General features: G+C 43.4%; 1 protein-coding gene across 2 annotated transcripts in view; it reads right to left on the bottom strand.

Moving 5' to 3' along the window:
* dnai7 (dynein axonemal intermediate chain 7) overlaps positions 1–22475 on the bottom strand; it is a 114064-nt gene that overhangs the window by 91067 nt on the left and 522 nt on the right. Inside the window, exons 2-4 of one of the 2 annotated variants that reach the window (XM_063072319.1) lie at positions 14435–14476; positions 11828–11924; positions 5582–5673 (exon numbers count right to left, since the gene is read on the bottom strand). In XM_063072319.1, coding sequence (XP_062928389.1) covers positions 5582–5673; positions 11828–11924; positions 14435–14476 — 231 coding nt within the window. The remainder of the gene's footprint in view (positions 1–5581; positions 5674–11827; positions 11925–14434; positions 14477–22475) is intronic. The other variant, XM_063072320.1, reaches the window with a different exon arrangement.

Raw genomic sequence — 22475 nt, 5'->3', positions numbered from 1 at the left:
CATATAATTACTAGGAGTATAACAATTTTGCTTATATTTTCAAGAATTAGCTCAATGCAAGCAAATTATATTTTGAAGATGTTAAATGATCCATGGTATTACACATGGATTGTGTTAATCCTGGTGCAAACCAGTGATATTCAGACCCAAAGATGGAATTGTATGTGTTCTGCCCTTTCTTGTTAAACTCACAGGAGAGTCAAAATCAGTCAAATTTCAATTATGTTCTATGACTTGTTGAGAGAAGTATTCATAAACTTCCAGTTGACCATATTTATCCATGGTTAAAAGTCAAAGTAAATATATTACTGAAGTATGTTCATGTTACCACATACTACCTTGAGATTCATTTTCTTACAGTCATTTATAGGACAAAAAGAAACACAATAGAATTTATGAATGTGTAAGAATTTCAGACTATGCAAGTAAAAAATAATAACACTTAAGAAAGAAATCCGTAGGGCTATAAGAAAGCATGGAGTTGTCCCAGCAGACAAGGTGAAGGATAATCCCAAGAAATTCTACAGATATGTTAAGAGTAAGAGGATTGCCAGGGAAAAAAATTGGTCCTCTGGAAGATCAGAATGGTAGTCTATGTGTGGAGCCGAGGGAGATGGGAGATCTTAAATAGATTTTTTGCATCTGTATTTATTTGGGAGACAGACACGGAATCTAAAGAAGAGAGGCAAAGCAGCTGTGAGTTCATGGATCCTACACAGTTTTCAGAGGAGGTGTCTGCAAACTTGAGGCAAATTAGGGTGGATAAATCCCTAAGGCCTGACCAGGTGTTCCCTCGCACCCTATGGGAGGCAAGTGCAGAAATTGCAGGAGCTTTAGCAGAGATATTTAAATCATCTTTAGTGACAGGTGAGGTACTGGAGGACTGGAGGATAGCTAATATTGTCCCGCTGTTTCAGAAAGGTTCTAAAAATAAACCGGGAAATTATAGACTGGTGAGCCTGACATCAGTAGTGGGAAAGTTATTGGAAATTATTCTAAGGGACCAGATATATAAGTACTTGGATAGACATGGACTGATTAATGGTAGGCAGCATGGCTTTGTACGTGGTAGGTCATGTCTAAACAATCTTGTAGTTTTTCAAGGAAGTTACCAGGAAAATAGATGAAGGCAAGGCAGTTGATGTTGTCTGCATGGACATTTGACAAGGTCTTGCATGGGAGGCTGGTCAAGAAGGTTCAGTCACTGGGCATTCAGGATGAGATAGTACATTGGATTAGACATTGGCTTTGTGGGAGAAGCCAGAGAGTGGTAGTAGATGGTTGCCTCTCTGACTGGAGGCCTGTGGCTAATGGAGTGTTGCAGGGACCAATGCTGGGTCCATTGTTGTTTGTCATCTATTTCAATAACCTGGATGATAATGTGGTTAACTGGATCAACAAATTTGCGGATGACACCAAGACTGGGGGTGTAGTGGACAGTGAAAAAGACTATCAGAGCCTGCAGCGGGATCTGAATCAGCTGGAAAAATGGGGCTAAAATGGCAGATGGAATTTAATGCAGACAAGTGTGAGGTGTTGCACTTTGGTAGGACCAACCAGGGTGGGTCTTACACAGTGAGGGGTAGGGCACTGAAGAGTGTGGTAAAATAAAGGGATCTGGGAATACAGATCCATAATTCATTGAAAGTGGCATCACAGGTAGATAAGGTCATAGAGAAAAATTTTGGCACATTGACCTTCATAAATCAAAGTATTGAGTAGAGAAGATGGAATGTTATGTTGAAGTTGTATAAGACATTGGCAAGGCCTACTTTAGAGTACTGTGTGCAGTTTTAGTCACCCACCTAGAGGAAGGACATAAATAAGGTTGAAAGAGTACAAAAACAATTTATAAGGATGTTGCCAGGACTAGAGGACCTGAGTTATAAGGAAACACTGAAGAGGTTAAGACTTTCATCCTTGGAACATAGAAGACTGATGGAAGACTTTGATAGAGCTATACAAAATTATGAGGTTATAGATAGGGCTAATACAAGCAGGCTTCTTTCACTGAGGCTGGGTGGGACTACAACTAAAAATTATGGATTAAGGATGAAAGCTGAAAAGTTTAAGGGTAACACAAGGGGAGACTTCTTCACTCAGAAGGTTGTGAGAGTGTGGAACGCACTGCCAGTAGTCCAAGTGGTCCATGTGAGCTTGATTCCAACCTTTAAGAGAAGTTTGAATAGATACATGGATAGTAGGGATATAGAGGGCTATGGTCCGGGTACAGGTTGATGGGACTAGGCAATTTAAATAGTTCAGCACAGACTAGTTGGGCCAAATGGCCTGTTTCTGTGCTGTATTTTTCTAAGACTCTATAATACTGAAAGCATGAGTTGTAAAGAGTCCTTGAAAGTGAGTCTGTAGATAATAAAATCTGTTCAGAGTGGTGAAGGTTGAAGTTATCCATGTTGGTTCAGGAGCTGAAACCTCCAAAAATCAAAACATTTTTGAGGACTAACATGACGTCACAAATGGAAAATTTTACGAGACACTGGGAAGCTTCCCAGGCGAGATGCAGGTCTCTGTGCATCACAGGCAGTTCTGAGAAGTGACCTCACATATGTAATGAAAAGAAGTTAATGAAAAACACTTCATAAAGCAGAAATAAAGGTCTGGATCAAGTCTTGAAAAGGGGATTCGTCAGCATCAGAGTGAACATATGTTGATTAATGGTACGCTGATTGTGAAACAAACACGAGGAAATCTGCAGATGCTGAACAAACCATGATCCGTCACGAAGAACTGAATATTGAAGGTAATTGTGAATATTCAGTAGGCTAGGTAGAGTAACTTAAGAAAAGGCACAGCAATAATTTTTTAAGGATTTGTGCTGCTGCAGATCATGAAGCAGCTCAGAAATTCATTGATGAGTTTGTCAAGATGGTCGCTAATGAAAATCTAACATGCTGAACATCTGCATCAACACATATGTGTGAAGAGCAAATATAAAACAAAGACTGCAATGCTAACATTGCACTTGCTTTTCTTACCACCACCTCCACCTGCAAGTTAACCTTTAGGGAATCCTACAAAGGACTCCCAAGTCCCTTTGTACCTCTGATTTTTGAATTTTTTTCCTCATTTAGAAAATAGTCTACATTTTTCTTCTTTCTACCAAAATGCATGACCATACACCTCCCTCCACTTCTTTGCCCACTCTCCCAATCTTCCTAGGTCCTTTTGCAGACTCTCTACTTCCTCATCACTACCTTCCCCTCCGCCTAGCTTCATACGAGGGGTGATTGATAAGTTTGTGGCCCAGGGTAGAAGGAGTCAATTTTAGAAAACCTAGCACATCTATTTTTCAACATAGTCCCCTCCTACATGTACACACTTAGTCCAGCGGTCGTGGAGCATACGGATCCCTTCTTTGTAGAAGTGGTCCACAGCAGGGGTGATTGATAAAGTTCATGGCCTAAGGTAGAAGCAGATGAGTTATTAACTTCAAACTTTCTGCATTATCACTCAAAGAGTTGAACTGCACGTGCGTGTAATGAGAGCGTCTTGGACCTCCAGGTGGTCCATAGCAGGGGTGATCGATAAGTTCGTGGCCTAAGGTAAAAGGAGATAAGTTATATAGCTCTCGTTACATGCATGTGCAGTTCAACTCTTTGAGTGAAAATGCAGAAAGTATGAAGTTAATAACACTCCTTCTACTTTAGGCCATGAACTTATCAATCACCCCAGCTGTGGACCACTTTCTGGAGGTCCAGGACGCCGACTTCTACAAAGGGATCGGTATGCTCCACCACCACTGGACTAAGTCTGTAAATGTAGGAAAAATAAATGTGCTAGGTTTTCTAAAATTGACTTCTTCTACCTAGGCCACAAACTTATCAATCACCCCTCGTATAGTCCACAAAGCCATCAATTATGTCATCCAAATCACTGAGATATAATGTGAAAAGAAGCAGTCCCAATATCGACCTCTGTGGAACGCCTCTAGTCACTGGCAGCCAACCAGAATAGCCCCCCGTTTTTCTCATTCTTTGCCTCCTGTCAGTCAGCCAATCTTCTATCCGTGCTGGTATTTTTCCTGTAATATCACAGTCTCTTGTCTTGTTAAGCAGCCTCAAGTGCTGGAACCTTCTGAAACTCTAACTAATCCACGTTCACTTTAACTATCTTACCCCTTATTTCCACAAAGCATTCAAACAGATTTGTCAGGCAATATTTCCCCTTAAGGAAACCATGCTGTCTTTGGCCTGCTTTATCATGAGCCTCCGAGTACCCCAATCAGATAGTTGTTATACTGCATTGTTTAGGGAATAATTACACGAAAGTCAGTACATGTTTGAACAACAAGTGCTGGAAGAGCGCTTCCGGGTTTTCTCAATTCGCAGTTGGTTGAATTCGCCATGCGGAACTCGCGGATAAGGAGGGCTGACTGTAAATCTGTTTTTTTTAATCTAACTTATTAACTTGATTTCCACTGCCTTCAGTGGTAGAGAATTTCAGATTCATTGCTCCATGGACTTGCTCCCCAGGGTGACATTCCTATTTCTGGATGTCCAAGCCATCAGGAATATCCTCTCTATATTTAATCTGCATGGGGTATCACAATTTTATAGATTCCTTGAAAAACATTCTGCTACTGTTAAAGATTTAAACTGATAATTTTATTGCAAATATGTATTTCACGACTTTTAAAAAATAAACTTTACTACATGTAGGCCCCCGGCAAGCCTCAGGGTCGCTCAACTCGCTGTCATCTAGGGAAACAGCCCTCAGCCCTGCCAGACTGGGTAATTAAGTTTGTGTGGATGCTGTGTGATGTACCCCACCCCTCCAAATAACAGACAATACACCAGACACGATTAAATGAATTACAATTTATAGCTATTACTGGAACTATATAATTAATAGAGTTAAAATATCAAAGGAAAATAAAAGGCGCCACACTTATCAAAGTTCATTCTCTTCGTGCACAAACAGTTGGAGCTCTAGTAACGATCCTCTCTTCACCATTCAATCCCCTTTGACCACCTCGACCTGCCGCCTGGGACCAACCATGGTGGTCGACCGCACGAGTTTGTCTCCGTCCCCTCTCCTCGCCGAAGACCCTGGACCTCGGACTCCTGCTCAGGGTCCGATACCCGTTAGCCAGCTCACAGCACTTTGTCCATTTGCTCTCCCTCCATTGCGCCTTCTGCCCAAAAACCCGCACATCACAATAACTTACAGACACACTAGAAAGAATAACATCTATCCCAATTGGTTCATTTGCTCTCTTATCAATAATATAACCCAAACAAGCTGCTAGCGAGAGAACTTTCTCAGCAGTTATCATAACAAAGCAGCCATTTTAGTTAGCCTACACAGTAACATAAAAGAAGAAACCCCTTACATACATATGCTTTGACCATATGCTTCCTTTCAAAAATGAGGAGCAATAGTAATGGAAATTTTTAAATGGCATATTGCCTTAGGATGTAGTAGAAAAGAGGAGAAAACAACTGATCAATCCATTTTGTGAACATCCCTTAATTGTACTCACACCCCCATTTTCTTTTCCAATCCCTTCATTTCTTTTGTTGTTCTCAATGTTGAGCACTCTCAGTAAAGAAATACAAACCTCTGCTGCTATTCTTGCTCTCTCTTCCTCCTCAAGTCTCTTTTGTTCAAGAATTTCTCGTTTCAATTGTTCAGCTGCCAATCGTAATTCTTCTGTTAAATATAAAATGCTTTTATTCGTCTTTGCTGGTAATACAAAATGGCTAGATCCAGTTTACTGGACAATATTAAGGACCCAAAACTAGTAAAAATCATCCTTACCTTATCTCCATGTAATTTCATTGTACCAATTTATAGTGTTAAATACGAATGTTACTGACATTTCCACACAGTCCATGAGGAAATACGGTAATACTGCAGAAAGCACTGTGTAGACTGTAGAGAGTTGTAGAAGCTAGATCAATGGCAGCATTTTACAAAGAGATAGATGCTTTTTTGAAAGATCAGGGAATAGAAGGCTATGGGGAACTGGCACCGAAGTGGAGTAGAAGTCTTGGCCATTTCAGCCATAATCAAGTTGAAATCTAGAACAGGCTTGATAGTCTACTCCTGTTCCTATTTCAAAGTAAAATTTATTGTCATATGCATCTACATATACACAGGTGCAAAGAATAGAACATTATACAAGATGATGTCTGAGAGAGGCAACATTTTTACAGACAGCTTGCAGCAACTTAGTTCCATTTTATGGTCTTGTGTGTGCAGTTTTATGTCCAATCTATTGTAGTACAGAAAATGGTCTACAATACGAATGTCTTGCCTTTTGATTGGGATGTTCACTGAGATTCTGTCTACAAGCCCTAGTGCACAATAAAGGATTGTTTTAAAGAAGAGCAGCGGAGATGTCCTAAATATAAAAGTCAAAAATGATTATGTAGTTAAAGTCACATCATCTCTTATACAACCCCGCCATGGACAATTTGTCTTTCATATAATATTGTGTTTAAAAATACTTCATTAGTTACAAAGTCATACTGAGGTCTGAGGGATGCTATGGAAGTGCAAATCTTTCTTACCTACTATCATACTCCACTCATTTCTACGGAATAAAAGGTTGATCGTATTTTGTCTGGATCTGAATACAATACCAAGTTCAACATTAAAACCCAGAGTGACATTAATTACTCACAGAGTAGCCTCCCCTCCATTGACTTCGTCCACACTTCCCGCTGCCTCAGAAACGTAGCCAATAATCAAGGAACCCTCCCATCCCAGTCATTCTCTCTCCTCTGCTCTCCCATTCAGCAGATTTGCAAGCTTGACAGCACCTACCATCAGACTCAAAAATCTCTCATACGTTAGAAGATAAACTTTTGATCTCCCAATCTACCTTATCACGGCCCTTGCAACACTTTATCTGTTAAGGATGAGGTTTCGGGGTACTAGGAAACTAATGATAAAATATGTCAAAGTCAGCATGGTTTCTGTAAAAGGAAATCTTGTCTGACAGATCTGTTAGAATTCTTCCAGGAGTAACAAGCAGGGCGGACAAAGGAGAGGTAGTGGATGTTATTTACTTAGGTTTTCAGAGGGCATTTGATAAGGTGCCTAATATGAAGCTGCTTAAGAAGATAAAATCCTTTGGTGTTTCAGGAAATATACTGGCATGGATAGCAGACTGGCTGACAGGCAAGAGGCAGCCAGTGGGAATAAAGGAGGCTTTTCTAGTTGGCTGCCAGTGACTAGCAGTGTTGCTCAGCATTGGGACCTCTACTTTTGACATTACTTTATTACTGTATTTGTCAATGATTTGGATAATGGAATTGATGGCTTTATGGCAAAGTTTGCGGATGATATGAAGATAACTGGAGGGGTTGGTAGTTCTGAGGAAGCAATGCAATTGCAGCAGGACTTTAGACAAGTTGGAACAATGGGCAAAAAAGTGGCAGATGGAATACAGTGTTGGGTTATGTATGATAATGCATTTTGGTAAAAGGAAAAATAGTGCAGACTATTATCTAAATGGAGACAAAACTCAAACTTAGAGGTGCAAACGCAGCAGGCCAGGCAGCATCTCCAGGAAGAGGTACAGTCGACGTTTCGGGCTGAGACCCTTCGTCAGGACAAGGGTCTCGGCCCGAAACGTCGACTGTACCTCTTCCTAGAGATGCTGCGTTCACCAGCAATTTTGATGTGTGTTGCTTGAATTCCCAGCATCTGCAGAATTCCTCGTATAGAGGTGCAAAGGTATTTTGGAGTCCTCGTGCAAGACTCCCAGAAAGTTAATTCACAGGTTGAGTTTGTGGTAAAAAAGGCAAATGCAATGCTGTCATTTATTTCAAGGGGAACAGAATATAAACAGGAGATAATGCTGAGCCTTTATTAGACATTAGTCAAGTCGAACCTGGAGTACCGTCAACAGTTTTCGGCCCCTTATCTCAGAAAGGATGCATTGACATTGATGAGAGTCTAGAGCAGGTTCACGAGGATGATTCTGGGAATGAAGGGGTTAACACAAGAGGATCGTTTGGCAGCTTTGAGCCTGTGCTCACTGGAATTTAGAAGAATACATGGGGATCTCATTGAAACCTACCGAAGATTGAAAGGACTAGATAGGACGGATACGGCGAGGATGTTTCCTGTGGTGGGGGTATCTAGATCTAGAGGGCACAGCCTCAAAATTGAGGAGAAAATTTTAGGAACAAAGTTAAGGAGAAAATTTTTTCGCCAGAGAGTAGTGAAATTGTGGACTGCTCTGCACAGACTGTGGTGGACGCCACATCCATGGGTATATTTAAGATGGAAGTTGATTGTTTCCTGGTCGGTCAGGAAAGGGTTACCGTATGAGGAACATCTGGCAGCTCTTGAGCTGTATTCCCCAGGGGGATCGCACAGAAACATTCCAACTGTTAAAAGGCCTGAACAGGTTAGATATGGCAAAGTTATTTCCCATGGTAACGAAGTCTAGGACAAGAGGGCATGACTTCAGGATTGGTTTAAAACAGTGATGTGGAGAAATTACTTTAGTCAGACAATGGTAAATCTGTGAAATTTGTTGCCACGAGCGGCTGTGGAGGTCAAGTCATTGGGTGCATTTAAGGCAGAGATAGATAGGTTGTTGATTAGGCAGGGCACCAAAGGGTATGGGGAGAGGCAGGGGAGTGGGGATGACTGGAGGATTGAATGGCGGAACAGACTCAGTGGGCCAAATGGCCTACATCTGCCCCTATATCTTATGGTCTTATGGCATCAAAGCATATGGCGAGAAGGCAGGTGTACAGGGTTGAGTGGCATCTGGGATCTGCCATGATGAAATGGTGGACTGGACTCGATGGGCTGAATGGCCCAATTCTGCTCCTATGTCTTATGGTCTTATAATCTGTCACGGTGGCATGCAAAAAAATAGCTTCTCACTGTGACATAATAAACCAACCCAATCCATCTTACTTGCAAAAGATATCAGTTACTTAGCAGCTTATTTTTCAACCAGCAATCAAGAGATGGCTGGTTCACTGGGATCAGTCAGGTTTTACATTATTCACTCTCAAACCACATGTTAGCACTATTGGTGGATTATTTAATTATACCACCACTAAACCAATTAAAGTGGATAACACCCACACAAAAAATATTTACTCTCCTTGTGTCCTCTCATCAACTTTCACCTCAGGTTTATAAATGGCACCAGAAAATGCACTAATTTTCCATTTTCAATATTGAAATAATATTTCTAAAAAAAACATGTCTACACATCTCCCCAAACTTTGTGCTGGTACGATAGTGATTCACTGAACCCCCTGCTATGTGATGCGGGTATCCTGAGCTGAAGAGAGCTATATTGTAATTGATATGAATTTAGAGAGGCTGATAGGAACACTTACCACTGTAGTTACATATTTAGATTTTTAAAGCTTTTTTTTCTAAATCTTCTGGGTGTTTGTCAGCATTTGAATGCCCAAGAACTCAGGAAACTCTGGACCAAGTGCAAATGTGCCCAGACTTTTCTGCATTGTCCACAATATTATAATAAAGATCTGAAAATTAATTCTAAGTACCTTAAAATAAAAGATTGGTGGCAGTAATAATAATTATGTGCTGTTAGATTTCTATGAAAAATCCAATTAATTCACTCATTTACTTTGGAAAATCTGATCATCTGGCTGTACTTCTACTCCCTGAGAATAGGCAGAGACTAAAGACTGCAGCACCAGTAGTGAGAACCAAGAATGTATAGATAAGGGAGGCACAGGAGTGCTTACAGAATTGCTTTGAATTGGTGGACTAGACTGTACTCAGGGATTCATCTTTGAATCTGGATGAGATGCTACAGTTGTCACCGACTTCATTAAAACATATGTGGATGAGTGTGTGCCCATGAAAACTTACTGTACATACACTCCCAAACCAAAAGCCGTGGATGAACCAGGAGGTTCGTAGTCTGCTAAGGGTAGATCTGTGGCATTTCAGTCTGGTGACCCACGTCTGTACAAGAAAACCAGGTGTGACTTGGAGAGAGCTACCTCAAGAGCTAAGAAACAATTCCAAGAGAGGTTAGAGGCAACATTGGATGCACATCAACTCTGGCAGGGTTTGCAGGCCATTTGCTCCCTACAAAGCAAGTCCCAGCATCATGAGTGACAGTGAGTCACTTCCAGATGAGCTGAATGCCTCTTATGCTTGTTTTGAGGATCTATGCGGATCCCTGCAGCATCCAGTAACCCTGTGAGCTCTGTCTCAGAGGCCAACGTCAGGCTGTCTTTCAAGAGGGTGAACCCTCGCAAGGCAGCAAGCCCCAATGGAGTACCTGGTAAGGCTCTGAAAACTTGTGCCAACCAACTGGCGGGGGTATTCAGAGACATTTTCTATCTCTCACTACTATGGTTGGAAGTTCCCACCTGCTTCAGAAGGGCAACAATTATACCAGTGCCCAAGAAGAGCGATGTAAGCTGCCTCAGCAACTATCATCCAGTAGCACTCATGTCTACAGTGATAGGTTGATAGGTTGGTCATGGCTAGAATCAACTCCTGTTTCTTTAAGGACCTGGGCTCTCTGCAATTTGCCTATCGCCACAATAGGTTTACGACACGTGATCTCAACGGCTCTCCACACAGCCATGGATCACCCGGACAATACAAACACCGATGTCAGGATACAGTTTATCGACTATAGCTCAGCCTTTAACACCATCGTCTCTACAGTCCTGATGGAAAAGCTACAGAACCTGGCCCTCTGTACCTCCCTCTGTAAATGGATCCTCAACTTCCTAACCGGAATACCACAATCCGTGCTAATTGGAATAACATCTCCGCCTCGCCAATGATCAACACAGGCACACCACAAGGATGTGTACTTAACCCACTGCTCTACTCTCTCTACACCCCATATTGTGTGGCTTGGCATAGCTCAAATGCCACCTATAAATTTGCTGATGATACAACCATTGTTGGCAAAATCTCAGATGGAGACAAGAGGGCATACAAGATCGAGATATACTAACTATTTGAGTGGTGTCATAGCAACAATCTTGCATTCAACATTACAAAGACCAAAGAGCTGATTGAGTATTTCAGAAAGGGTTGAATGAGGGAACACAAACCAATCCGCATAGAGGGATCAGAAATGGAGAGAGTGAGCAATTGCAAGTCCCTGGGTGTCAATATCTCTGAGGACCATACTGATGCAGCTATACAAAAGGGAAGACAGTGGTTATATTTCATTAGGAGTTTGAGGAGATTTGGTTTGTCACCTAAAACACTCAAAAAACTTTTACAGATGTACTGTGCAGAGCATTCTGACTGTACACATATCCATATGGGATGGAGGCTACTGCACAAGATTGAAGTAAGTTGTATAAAGGTGTAAAATTAGTCAACTCCATTATGGGTTCTGTCTGGGTATCCAAGACTTCTTCAAGGAGCAGTGCCTCAGGAAGGCAACATCCACCATTAAGTACCTCCACCACCCAGGACGTGCCCTCTTCTCATTGTTACCTTCAGGAAGGAAGTACAGAAGCCTGAAGGCACAGACTCATCAATTCAGGAACAGCTTATTCCCCTCTGCTATCTGATTTTTAAATGAACATTGAACCAACGAACACTACCTCATGACTTTTTCATTTTATTTGTTTTTGCACTACTTATTTTAACCTAACTATTCAATGTAAATATATATATTTTTTCAATATTTATCATTTATTGCATTGTACTGCTGACGCAAATTTAACAAATTTCACAACATATGCCGGTGATACTAAACCTGATTCCGATTCATGCACTTTAGTAAGGGAAAACAAAAATGGCCAATAAATGTTTATCTTTCCAGTGACACCAATCCTAAGAATGGTTTAAAAACAAAGATTGTATTTACCTTCTTCCAAATGCTTCTTTTCCTCTTCTTGTTTCAAAAGTTTTTCTGCAGATTTGCTCCGTTTCTTCTTTGAAGCAGCAGAACTTCGGACTGAAGTCTTAAAGTAAAAATATACCAGATATTGTGTCCATTTTAAGAAATGAAAGCCAAATCAGTAAGTGACAAGTTGAGCAACATCAAGATAGTAATGCAGCATAGACATTCTGAACCTTAAAGCTAGAAAATTTATCTACAACGCAGGAAGAAATAGGGTGCTAAGTTGAAAGTTACATTAACCATGGGTAAAATAATGTTGTGCATTTCAATGGCAATTGTTGAGATTTTCCTGTTAGTTAGTGTTGCTTTTATAGCGCCAAACTTTGTCATCAATAAACTTTTCCGCCACTATATTCTACAAAATGACAGTCGATGATCATTCACAAAAGAACTAGCTTTTACTAATGCTGAAGATGCAAAAATAAAATTATTTAAAGGAGCCAAAATCTCATTAGTCTGCACTTTATGTGAAGTGGATAATTTCACACAATATTGGTTACAGAGGAAAATGAGGTAAAAACAAAAAATAATCTGCAGTCACAACGCGCTGGAGGAACTCAGCAGGTCGGGCAGCAACCGTGGAAATGATCAGCCAACTTTTCGGGCCGAGACCCTTCGTCAGGACTGAAGAGGGAAGGGGCAGAGGCCCTATAAAGAAGGTGGGGGGAGGGTGGGAAGGAGAAGGCTGGTAGGTTCCAGGTGAAAAACCAGTAAGGGGAAAGATAAAGGGGTGGGGGAGGGGATGCAGGGAGGTGATAGGCAGGAAAGGTGAAGAAGGAATAGGGGAAAGCACAATGGGTAGTAGAAGGAGGCAGAACCATGAGGGAGGTGATTGGCATCTGGGGGAGGGGGCAGAGTGAAATAGGGATAGAGGAAGGGAGGGGGAGGGAATTACCGGAAGTTGGAGAATTCAATGTTTATACCAAGGGGCTGGAGACTACCCAGACGGTATATGAGATGTTGCTCCTCCAACCTGAGTTTAGCCTCATCATGGCAGTAGAGGAGGCCATGTATGGACATATCTGAATAGGAACGTGAAGCAGAGTTGAAGTGGGTGGCAACCGGGAGATCCTGTCTGTTGTGGCGGACGGAGCGGAGGTGCTCGTTGAAGTGGTCCCCCAATCTGCATCGGGTTTCACCGATGTGGAGGAGGCCACACTAGGAGCACCGGATGCAATAGATGACCCCAACAGACTCACAAGTGAAGTGTTGCCTCACCTGGAAGGACTGTTTGGGGCCCTGAATGGTGGCAAGAGAGGAGGTGTAGGGACAGGTGTAGCACTTATGCTTACAGGGATAAGTGCCAGGTGGGAGATCCGTGGGGAGGGACGTGTGGACCAGGGAGTCGCGGAGGGACTGATCTCTGTGGAAAGCGGAGAGGGGTGGAGAGGAAAAGATGTGCTTAGTGGTGGGATCCTGTTGAAGGTGGCAGAAGTTGCGGAGGATAATGTGCCGGATCCAGAGGCTGGTGGGGTGGTAGGTGAGGACAAGGGGAACTCTGTCCCTGTTGTGGTGGCGGGAGGATGGGGTGAGGGCCGAAGTGTGGGAAATGGAGGAGATGCGGGTGAGGGCATCATTGATGATGGCAGAAGGGAAGCCACGGTCCTTAAAGAAAGAGGACATTTGAGATGTCCTGGAATGGGAAGTCTTATCCTGGGAGCAGATGCGGTGGAGATGGAGGAACTGAGAATAAGGAATGGCATTTTTGCATGTGGCAGGGTGGGAGGAGGTATAGTTGAGGTAATTATGAGTCAGAAATATTGTTTTGGTGAATCCTTACTAAAAGTACGATGGAATCTTACATATCTGTACGTACTATGATAAACCTGCCGAGGCAACGTTTGTTGTGTCCTTGAGCAAGGCACTTAATCACACATTGCTCTGGGACGACACTGGTGCCAAGCTGTATGGGTCCTAATGCCCTTCTCTTGGACAACATTAGTGTCGTGGAGAGGGGAGACTTGCAGCATGGGCAACCGCTGGTCTTCAATACAACCTTGCCCAGGCCTGTGCCCTGGAAAGTGAAGACTTTCCAGGTGCAGATCCATGGTCTCGCAAGACCAACGGATGCCTTTACTTTTAAGATAAACCTGAGTACAATCCTTCACTGTCTCCCTCAAGAACAAGCAGGCAACTGGAGAATAAAAATGCCCCTCTGAAGTCGCAGCACAACAGCTACATTGCCACCAACTTGATGTCTCTCTCCAAATTGGGCTTACCAGTAAGCATTATTCACAGCAAGGTAATCTGTTCAAAGTAGATAAAAAGTAGCAATCACTCAATATTAATTATTTATATTAATACATAATTTAAAGCAGAATAGAGGATTTTCTTAGAACAAATTACATTAGATCCAATGCATAGAACTTGGATGGTTAGAACCTCCCTCCATCAGATATCAATAACACAACTCTAAAACTATTAACAACTTATCTTCAAGCTTCTCGTTTCAACACTATCTGTTACTTATATATAAAATACATTTTCATTTGGCAAAACCTAAAACATGCTAATAACTGCAGTAAAGATAAGTAAATTTATAAGATTGCTTTCAATGATACTACACTATACCTCCCTGGTTCCAGGCTTTTTATTCTTTTTTCCCTTTGGTGCCTGCCACCATAAAAAGAACAAAATAGAATAAGTAAGATATTTCATAAAGAATCATGAGACATTAAAATGTTTCTATGGTTCTAAAATTGTCTAAATAGCAAAACCATAAAGAAAGCAGATTCATACAACCAGATTATAAACATCAGAGATTCTACAGATGCTGAAAGTGTGTTTTGCTCATACAGGCACATTCATAGTCTGATTTGGATGAAGTGACAGAAGTTAGGTATCCCCAAGTGCAGAACCTTGAAACTATATGTCTGTGCTTGGTATTTCTCTAGGTTCAATATCACTTATACACTTAAAGCAACTTTGTGGGGATAAAAAAACCAAAGGCAGTCTGAAGCAAGCCTAAAGTAGAAATCTAAATTAGCAAAATGGTGTAATATTGCAAATACATTAAAATAAAATCATTTCTCCGTTACTCCTCCCTATGAGAGTGTTCTAGAAAATATTATATTCACTTGCTATTGAAAATTTCAATAAGCTGTTGCACTGAGCTGCAATAATAATGCATCTTAGTGACAATCTATGACTTCTCAGAGCTGCATTGCATTTCATTGTTAAAGTCAGAACACTGTAGCGCACTCTACTGACTACCAACAATCCCATAAATGAATATTTTAACTTGGTTGACACAGGAGACTGCAGATGCTAGAATATGGAGCAAGAAGCAATCTGCTCAAGGAACTCAGCAAGACAAGCGACATCTTTGGGAACAGTGGGAGTGTGGGGACGCAACTGTTGATGTTTTAGGATTGAAAGATTCAGTCTATATACAAGGTTTTGACTCAAATAATCAAAAATACCTTTGTTCCCTCAGATGTTGCTTGATATAAACTATTTTACTGGTGTTGGTTAAGAAATCAATATTGGGAAGGACACTAGTCATTGTGGACAATAGAATAAGTACTCTCTCTACAGTCTCTCAGTCAAAAAGGGTGATTGTTTGGGATGGGACAGGAAGTGACATCAGATATAAGCTTGGTGGGAAGAGTTCATTGGGCAAATGATTTGGGTTATTGAACAACATTGGGATTGTTCAGCAGATAGTGAGGTGGGGATTGGAAGAATGATGGAAGGCTGAAGAGAAGTTGGGTAATTGGGGAGTTGATTGGCATTGGGACATGTGAGGAGGGGCAAGCATATGCTTGCAGGGTGAGAAGACACCATTCCCCATGCAATCAAAGAAGATGCAATACCTGTCCATTCATCTCTTCCCTTCCAACCAATGGGGAGACCAAATACCGTTTGGAGATTGCTTTACAGAGCACACCGTACTCAGTCTGCAGGGTTAATACTGAGATTTTTGTTGCACATCACTCCTATCCCCAGGATCTGTGGCATCCTTCACTACCACAGTGAGGCTCAACGCAAACATCGTATATTCTGCCTAGACATTTTGCAATCTTCTCAAGAACTGCTCTTTCATTGTTTCCCATTATCATGCTTATGATGGTGAAATCAAGTTCAAGTTTAACTATCTTTCAACCATACATGAATATAGCCAAATGAAACAGTGTTTTTCTGGGGCCAAGGTACAAAACATATTAGCAACAGCCATATAGGAGCCATGTGTTCTGTGTTGCCCATTTATTATGGTAAGTAACAGGAATTCTGCAGATGCTGGAAATTCAAGCAACGCATATCAAAGTTGCTGGTGAACGCAGCAAGCCAGGCAGCATCTCTAGGAAGAGGTACAGTCGACGTTTCAGGCCAAGACCCTTCGTCAGGACTAACTGAAGGAAGAGTTAGTAAGAGATTTGAAAGTGGGAGGGGGAGGGGGAGATCCAAAATGATAGGAGAAGACAGGAGGGGGAGGGATGGAGCCAAGAGCTGGACAGGTGATTGGCAAAGGGGATATGAGAGGATCATGGGACAGGAGGCCCGGGGAGAAAGACAAGGGGGAGGGGAAGCCAGAGGATGGGCAAGGGGTATAGTCTATCCACGGCCTCTTCTACTGTAAAGATAAAGCCACACTCAGGTTGGAGGAACAACACCTTCTATTCCGCCTGGGTAGCCTCCAACCTGATGGCATGAACATTGACTTCTCTAACTTCCGCTAATGCCCCACCTTCCCCTCGTACCCCATCCGTTATTTATTTTTATACACACATTCTTTCTCTCACTCTCCTTTTTCTCCCTCTGTCCCTCTGACTATACCCCTTGCCCATCCTCTGCGTTTCCCCACCCCCGCTTGTCTTTCTCCCCAGGCCTCCTGTCCCATGATCCTCTCATATCCCCTTTGCCAATCACCTGTCCAGCTCTTGGCTCCATCCCTCCCCCTCCTGTCTTCTCCTATCATTTTGGATCTCCCCCTGCCCCCCTCCCCCCTCAAATCTCTTACTAACTCTTCCTTCAGTTAGTCCTGACAAAGAGTCTCAGCCTGAAACGTCGACTGTACCTCTTCCTAGAGATGCTGCCTGGCCTGCTGCGTTCACCAGCAACTTTGATGTGTGTTATTATGGTAAGTAGCCACATTAGTGGGGGGGGGGGTAGCAAAAGTAAAGGAAATAAGTTACATATTCATGCTTATTTCATGGCAATTTGTAGCTCGGGACAGGAGGAGATCATATCTTTGATGATCGCTGAGATAATGCTCAATAATGCTTAATTGTATGTTTGATAATTGCCAATGAAGGATCAAATAAAAGGTTTGACTTCTGGAGCTGTGGGCGTGTCACACAAGTATAATAAGTCCATACATTCACAGGCAGGTGACAATTGTTTTGTTTGATTTTGGATCAGTTTTGCCGCTACACTACACGTAGCACATAGCTCAACAGAACATATTGAGTGGCATGAGTGTAGAATTGTTGGTAAGTTGGCCTGGTCCAACTTGTTCTTCCACCAAGCGAACACCAGATGGCAGCACCAAGTGAACACGAGGGGCACCACTGATGGGAGAAGTCTGCCCCCAACCCAAGTACAGAGACTCTCCTACATCACCTCAGCGTAATCCTCACCACAACCGAAGCAACACTGTCCCACACTGTTGATCTCATCAGTGACCAGATTTGTAGTGTGTCCAACAGGGTCTTCTGATCACTGTAAAAAACACTCACACTGCACACTATCTAACAGTACTCAACAAGTCCAGGTGACAATACAGCAACGGTACACAAACTCCATCGCTATCAAGGAACTTGCTAATGGGATAGTCCTGCACTACTTGATGTTCTTAGTATCCAGCAATAATTTGTAATTGTAAAAAAGACATACAAGATGAAAAAATATAACTTTGAATGGATCCAGAGTGGCTACTGCACTTGAGTGTGTCACCTTCTTACTGGAAACACTTAACTTTTCTAGTCCTCATGCTCTGAAATGTCTTCCTTTTTCAGAAAGCATGGCTTCTATTCTGTTGTGGTTGACGATGCCTGCGCTTGTATCTCCTGTTTCTCATGCCTCTGCTCTTAACCTGCCTCTGTCCAGTAGGACAGTAGAGGGAAGGAGTAGAGGCCCTATAAAGAAGGTGGGGGGGGAGGGTGGGAAGGAGAAGGCTGGTAGGTTCCAGGTGAAAAGCCAGTAAGGGGAAAGGTAAAGGGGTGGGGAAGGGAGGCAGGGAGGTGATAGGCAGGAAAGGCGAAGAAGGAATAGGGGAAAACACAATGGGTAGTAGAAGGAGGCAGAACTATGAGGGAGGTGATAGGCAGCTGGGGGAGGGGGCAGAGTGAAATAGGGATAGAGGAAGGGAGGGGGAGGGAATTACCGGAAGCTGGAGAATTCTATGTTCATACCAAGGGGCTGGAGATTACCTAGACGGTATATGAGGTGTTGCTCCTCCAACCTGAGTTTAGCCTCATCATGGCAGTAGAGGAGGCCATGTATGGACGTATCTGAATGGAGTGGGAAGCAGAGTTGAAGTGGGTGGCTACTGGGAGATCCTAGCTGTTTTGGCGGACGGAGCAGAGGTGCTCGATGAAGCAGTCCCCCAATCTGTGTCGGGTTTCACCGATGTAGAGGAGGCCGCACCGGGAGCACCGGATGCAATAGATGACCCCAACAGACTCACGTGAAGTGTTGCCTCACTTGGAAGTACTGTTTGGGGCCCTGAATGGTGGCAAGAGAGGATGTGTAGGGACAGGTGTAGCACTTGCGCTTACAGGGATAAGTGCCGTGTGGGAGATCCGTGGGGAGGGACGTGTGGACCAGGGAGTCGCGGAGGGACCGATCCCTGCAGAAGGCGGAGAGGGGTGGAGAGGGAAAGATGTGCTTGGTGGTGGGGTCCTGTTGAAGGTGGCAGAAGTTGCGGAGGATAATGTGTTGGATCCGGAGGCTAGTGGGGTGGTAGGTGAGGGAGGACAAGGGGAACTCTGTTCCTGTTGTGGTGGCGGGAGGATGGGGTGACAGCCGAAGTGCGGGAAATGGAGGAGATGCGGGTGAGGGCATCATTGATGACAGCAGAAGGGAAACCACGATCCTTAAAGAAAGAGGACATTTGAGATGTCCTGGAACAGAAAACCTCATCCTCGGAGCAGATGCGGCGGAGACGGAGGAACTGGGAATAGGGAATGGCATTTTTTCATGTGGCGGGGTGGGAAAAGGTATAGTTGAGGTAGTTATGAGAGTCAGTGGGCTTGTAGAAGATGTCAGTGGACAGTCTGTCTCCAGAGATGGAGACCGAGAGATCGAGAAAGGGGAGAGAAGTGTCCGAGATAGACCAAGTGAATTTGAGGGCTGGGTGGAAGTTTGAAGTAAAGTCGATGAAATTGACGAGCTCAGCATGGGTGCAGGAAGCAGCACCAATGTAGTCGTCAATGTACCAATGGAAAAGTTGGGGAGCAGTACCAGAATAGGTTTGGAGCACAGACTGTTCCACATAACCAATGAAGAGGCAGGCATAGCTCGGGCCCATGCGAGTTCCCACAGCTAAACCCTTGATCTGAAGAAAGTGGGAAGAGCCAAAAGAGAAGTTATTGAGTGTGAGAACCAGTTCCGCCAACCGGAGGAGTGTTGGGGTCATCTATTGCATCCGGTGCTCCTGGTGCGGCCTCGTCTACATCGGTGAAACCCAACGCAGATTGGGGGGACCGCTTCATCGAGCACCTCCGCTCCATCCGCCAAAACAGACAGAATCTCCCAGTAGCCACCCACTTCAACTCTGCTTCCCACTCTCATTCAGTTATGTCCATACATGGCCTCATCTACTGCCATGATGAGGCTAAACTCAGGTTGGAGGAGCAACACCTCATATACCGTCTAGGTAGTCTCCAGCCCCTTGGTATGAACATAGAATTCTCCAACTTCCAGTAATTCCCTCCCCCTCCCTCCCCCTCTCTGCCCCCTCCCCCAGCTGCCTACCACCTCCCTCTTGGTTCCGCCTCCCTCTACTACCCATTGTGTTTTCCCCTATTCCTTCTTCACCTTTCCTGCCTATCACCTCCCTGTTTCCCTTCCCCCACCCCTTTATCTTTCCCCTTACTGGTTTTTCACCTGGAACCTACCAGCCTTCTCCTTCTCACCCTCCCCCCACCTTCTTTATAGGGCCTCTACCCCTTCCCTCTACTGTCCTGACGAAGGGTTCCGGCCCGAAACGTCGACCGATCTTTTCCACGGATGCTGCCCGACCTGCTGAGTTCCTCCAGCGTGTTGTGAGTGTTGCTTTGACCCCAGCATCTGCAGATTATTTTGTGTTTGTATCATTTCTTAATGCATGCATCACTAAATGACAATAAAAGAGGACTGCGGGTCCTCATAATCTAAAAAAAATGTTGTTACATGGGGATTGAGTTGCTGATCCTGCAACCTCAGCAGCAAAGGATGATGGTGAAAATCCAAGGTTGAACTTTATATAAACTATCAACTTTTCTGAGGGCTAATTGCATTATCTATATATTATCTAGAGTTATTTGCTCAATTGCCATGATTGCTTTATGTGTATCTTCTTTATCACTCTCCTCAGATGTGCAGTAAACACCAATGTTCAGAAGTCAAAGTAACATTTATTATCAGATTACATACATGATAGCACATACAGATACAACCCTGAAATTCTTTTTCTGCCTCCTTAGCAAATCTATAGAACAGTAACTGTAAACAAACTGCGCAAATGCAGATATAAATAAATAGCAATAAATAACAAGCATGAAATAACAATATAACAGAGTCCTTAAATGAATGTAACTATCCCCTTTTATTAAAGAGTCTGATGGTTGAGGGACTGGGAGTCTGGTGGTGTGAGTCCTGAGGCACCTGTACCTTTTACCTGATGGCAGCAGCAAGAAAAGAGCATTGGTCTGGGTGGTGAGGATCTTTGATGATGAGTTTAAAAATGCAAACACGAGGAATTCTGCAGATGCTGGAAATTCAAGCAACACACGTGATGATGAGCGCTGCTTTTTACAGCAACATTTCATGTACATGTGCTCCATAGTTGGGAGGGTTTTACCCATGATGTACTGGGCCAATATTAACTACAGCGCCATCTTCAATACTATAATGGCAAGCAAACTCATCACTAAACTATGAACCCTGGGAGTCAACACTTCCCTCTGTAACTGGATCCTTGCTTTTCTGACCAACAGACCACAATAAGTAAGGACAGGCAGCAACACTTCCACCAAGATTATTCTCAACACTGGTGCCCCATTAGATTGCGTCCTCAGCCCCCTACTCTGCTCCTATACACTCATTAGACCATAAGACATAGGAGAAGAATTAGGCCATTCAGCCCATCGAGTCTGCTCCGCCATTCCACCATGCCTGATCCCAGATCCCACTCAACCCCATACACCTGCCTTCTTGCCCTATCCTGTGATGCCCTGACCGATTGGGGAATTATCAACTTCTGCCTTAAATATACCCATGGACTTGGCCTCCATTGCAGTCTGTAGCAGAGCACTCCACATATTCACTACTCTCTGGCTAAAAAAAAATTCCTTACCTCTGTTCTAAAAGGTCACCTCCTCAATTTTGAGGCTGTGCCCTCGAGTTCTGGATACCCCCACCATAGGAAACATCCTCTCTACATCCACCCTATCTTGTCCTTTCAACGTTTGGTAGGTTTCAATGAGATCCTCCCCCACCCCCTCTCTGGCATTCTTCTAAATTCCAGTTAGTACAGGCCCAAAGCTGCCAAACGCTTCGCATATGTTAACCCCTTCATTTCCAGAATCATCCTCGGGAACCTCCTCTGGACTCTCACCAATGACAACACATCCTTTCTGAGATATAGAGCCCCAAAACTGTTGACAATATCCCCAAGTGCCAAGTGCAGCCTGACTAGTCTCTTACAAAGGCTTCGCATTATCTACTTGCTCCTTCAGAGCGCCACAAGGGATCGCCATATTGACCTAGCTACACTCCCAATCTACCACTACATAGTCCCTAGTGTGAAGGTGAGTGATAGAATATGATGGGGTTAATGGAGGATTACTGTAAATGGGTGAATGGAGGTGGCACGACTGTGTGGCCAGATTGTAAAACCTACAAGATACAGTATCACAATATTGTGCCCTAGATAAACCTGATCAACAATCAATCTAACCCTTTCCTCCAACACAGCCCATAATTCTCAATTTTTCTTGCCTGCTTATGCCTGTTGTAAAGTCTCTTATTGTAACAGCCTCTTGCAGTGCATTCCAGGCGTTTACCACTCTCTATGTAAATAACTACTTCTGGCACATCCCTTAAAACTTCCTCCACTCAGCTTGCCACCCTAGGAAAAAGATGCTTTTTAAAATGTCTTTCTATGTACGGTAGAAAGCTTCTTGTCTGGATGCGTAACAGCCTGGTATGTATGGCAGCTGCTTGACTCCAAGAAACTGCAGAGTTACGGATACAGCTCAGCACATCACCAGAAAAAAACACTCCCCTCCTTGGACTCTGTCGATACTTTTTGCAACAACATAATCAAGAACACAAACCACCCTGAACGTTCTCCCTCCTCCCATCGGACAGAAGATATAAAAGCACGTATCACCAGGCTGAAGGACAGCTTCTACCGCTGTTACAAAACTATTGAACTCAGTGCGTTAAGATGGACACTTGACCTGAC

The sequence above is a fragment of the Mobula hypostoma genome, chromosome 20, assembly GCF_963921235.1.
Source record: "Mobula hypostoma chromosome 20, sMobHyp1.1, whole genome shotgun sequence".
Classification (NCBI taxonomy): Eukaryota; Metazoa; Chordata; class Chondrichthyes; order Myliobatiformes; family Myliobatidae; genus Mobula; species Mobula hypostoma.
The sequence above is the reverse complement of the archived record's forward strand: the minus strand, read 5'-3'. Positions and strand labels throughout refer to the sequence as shown.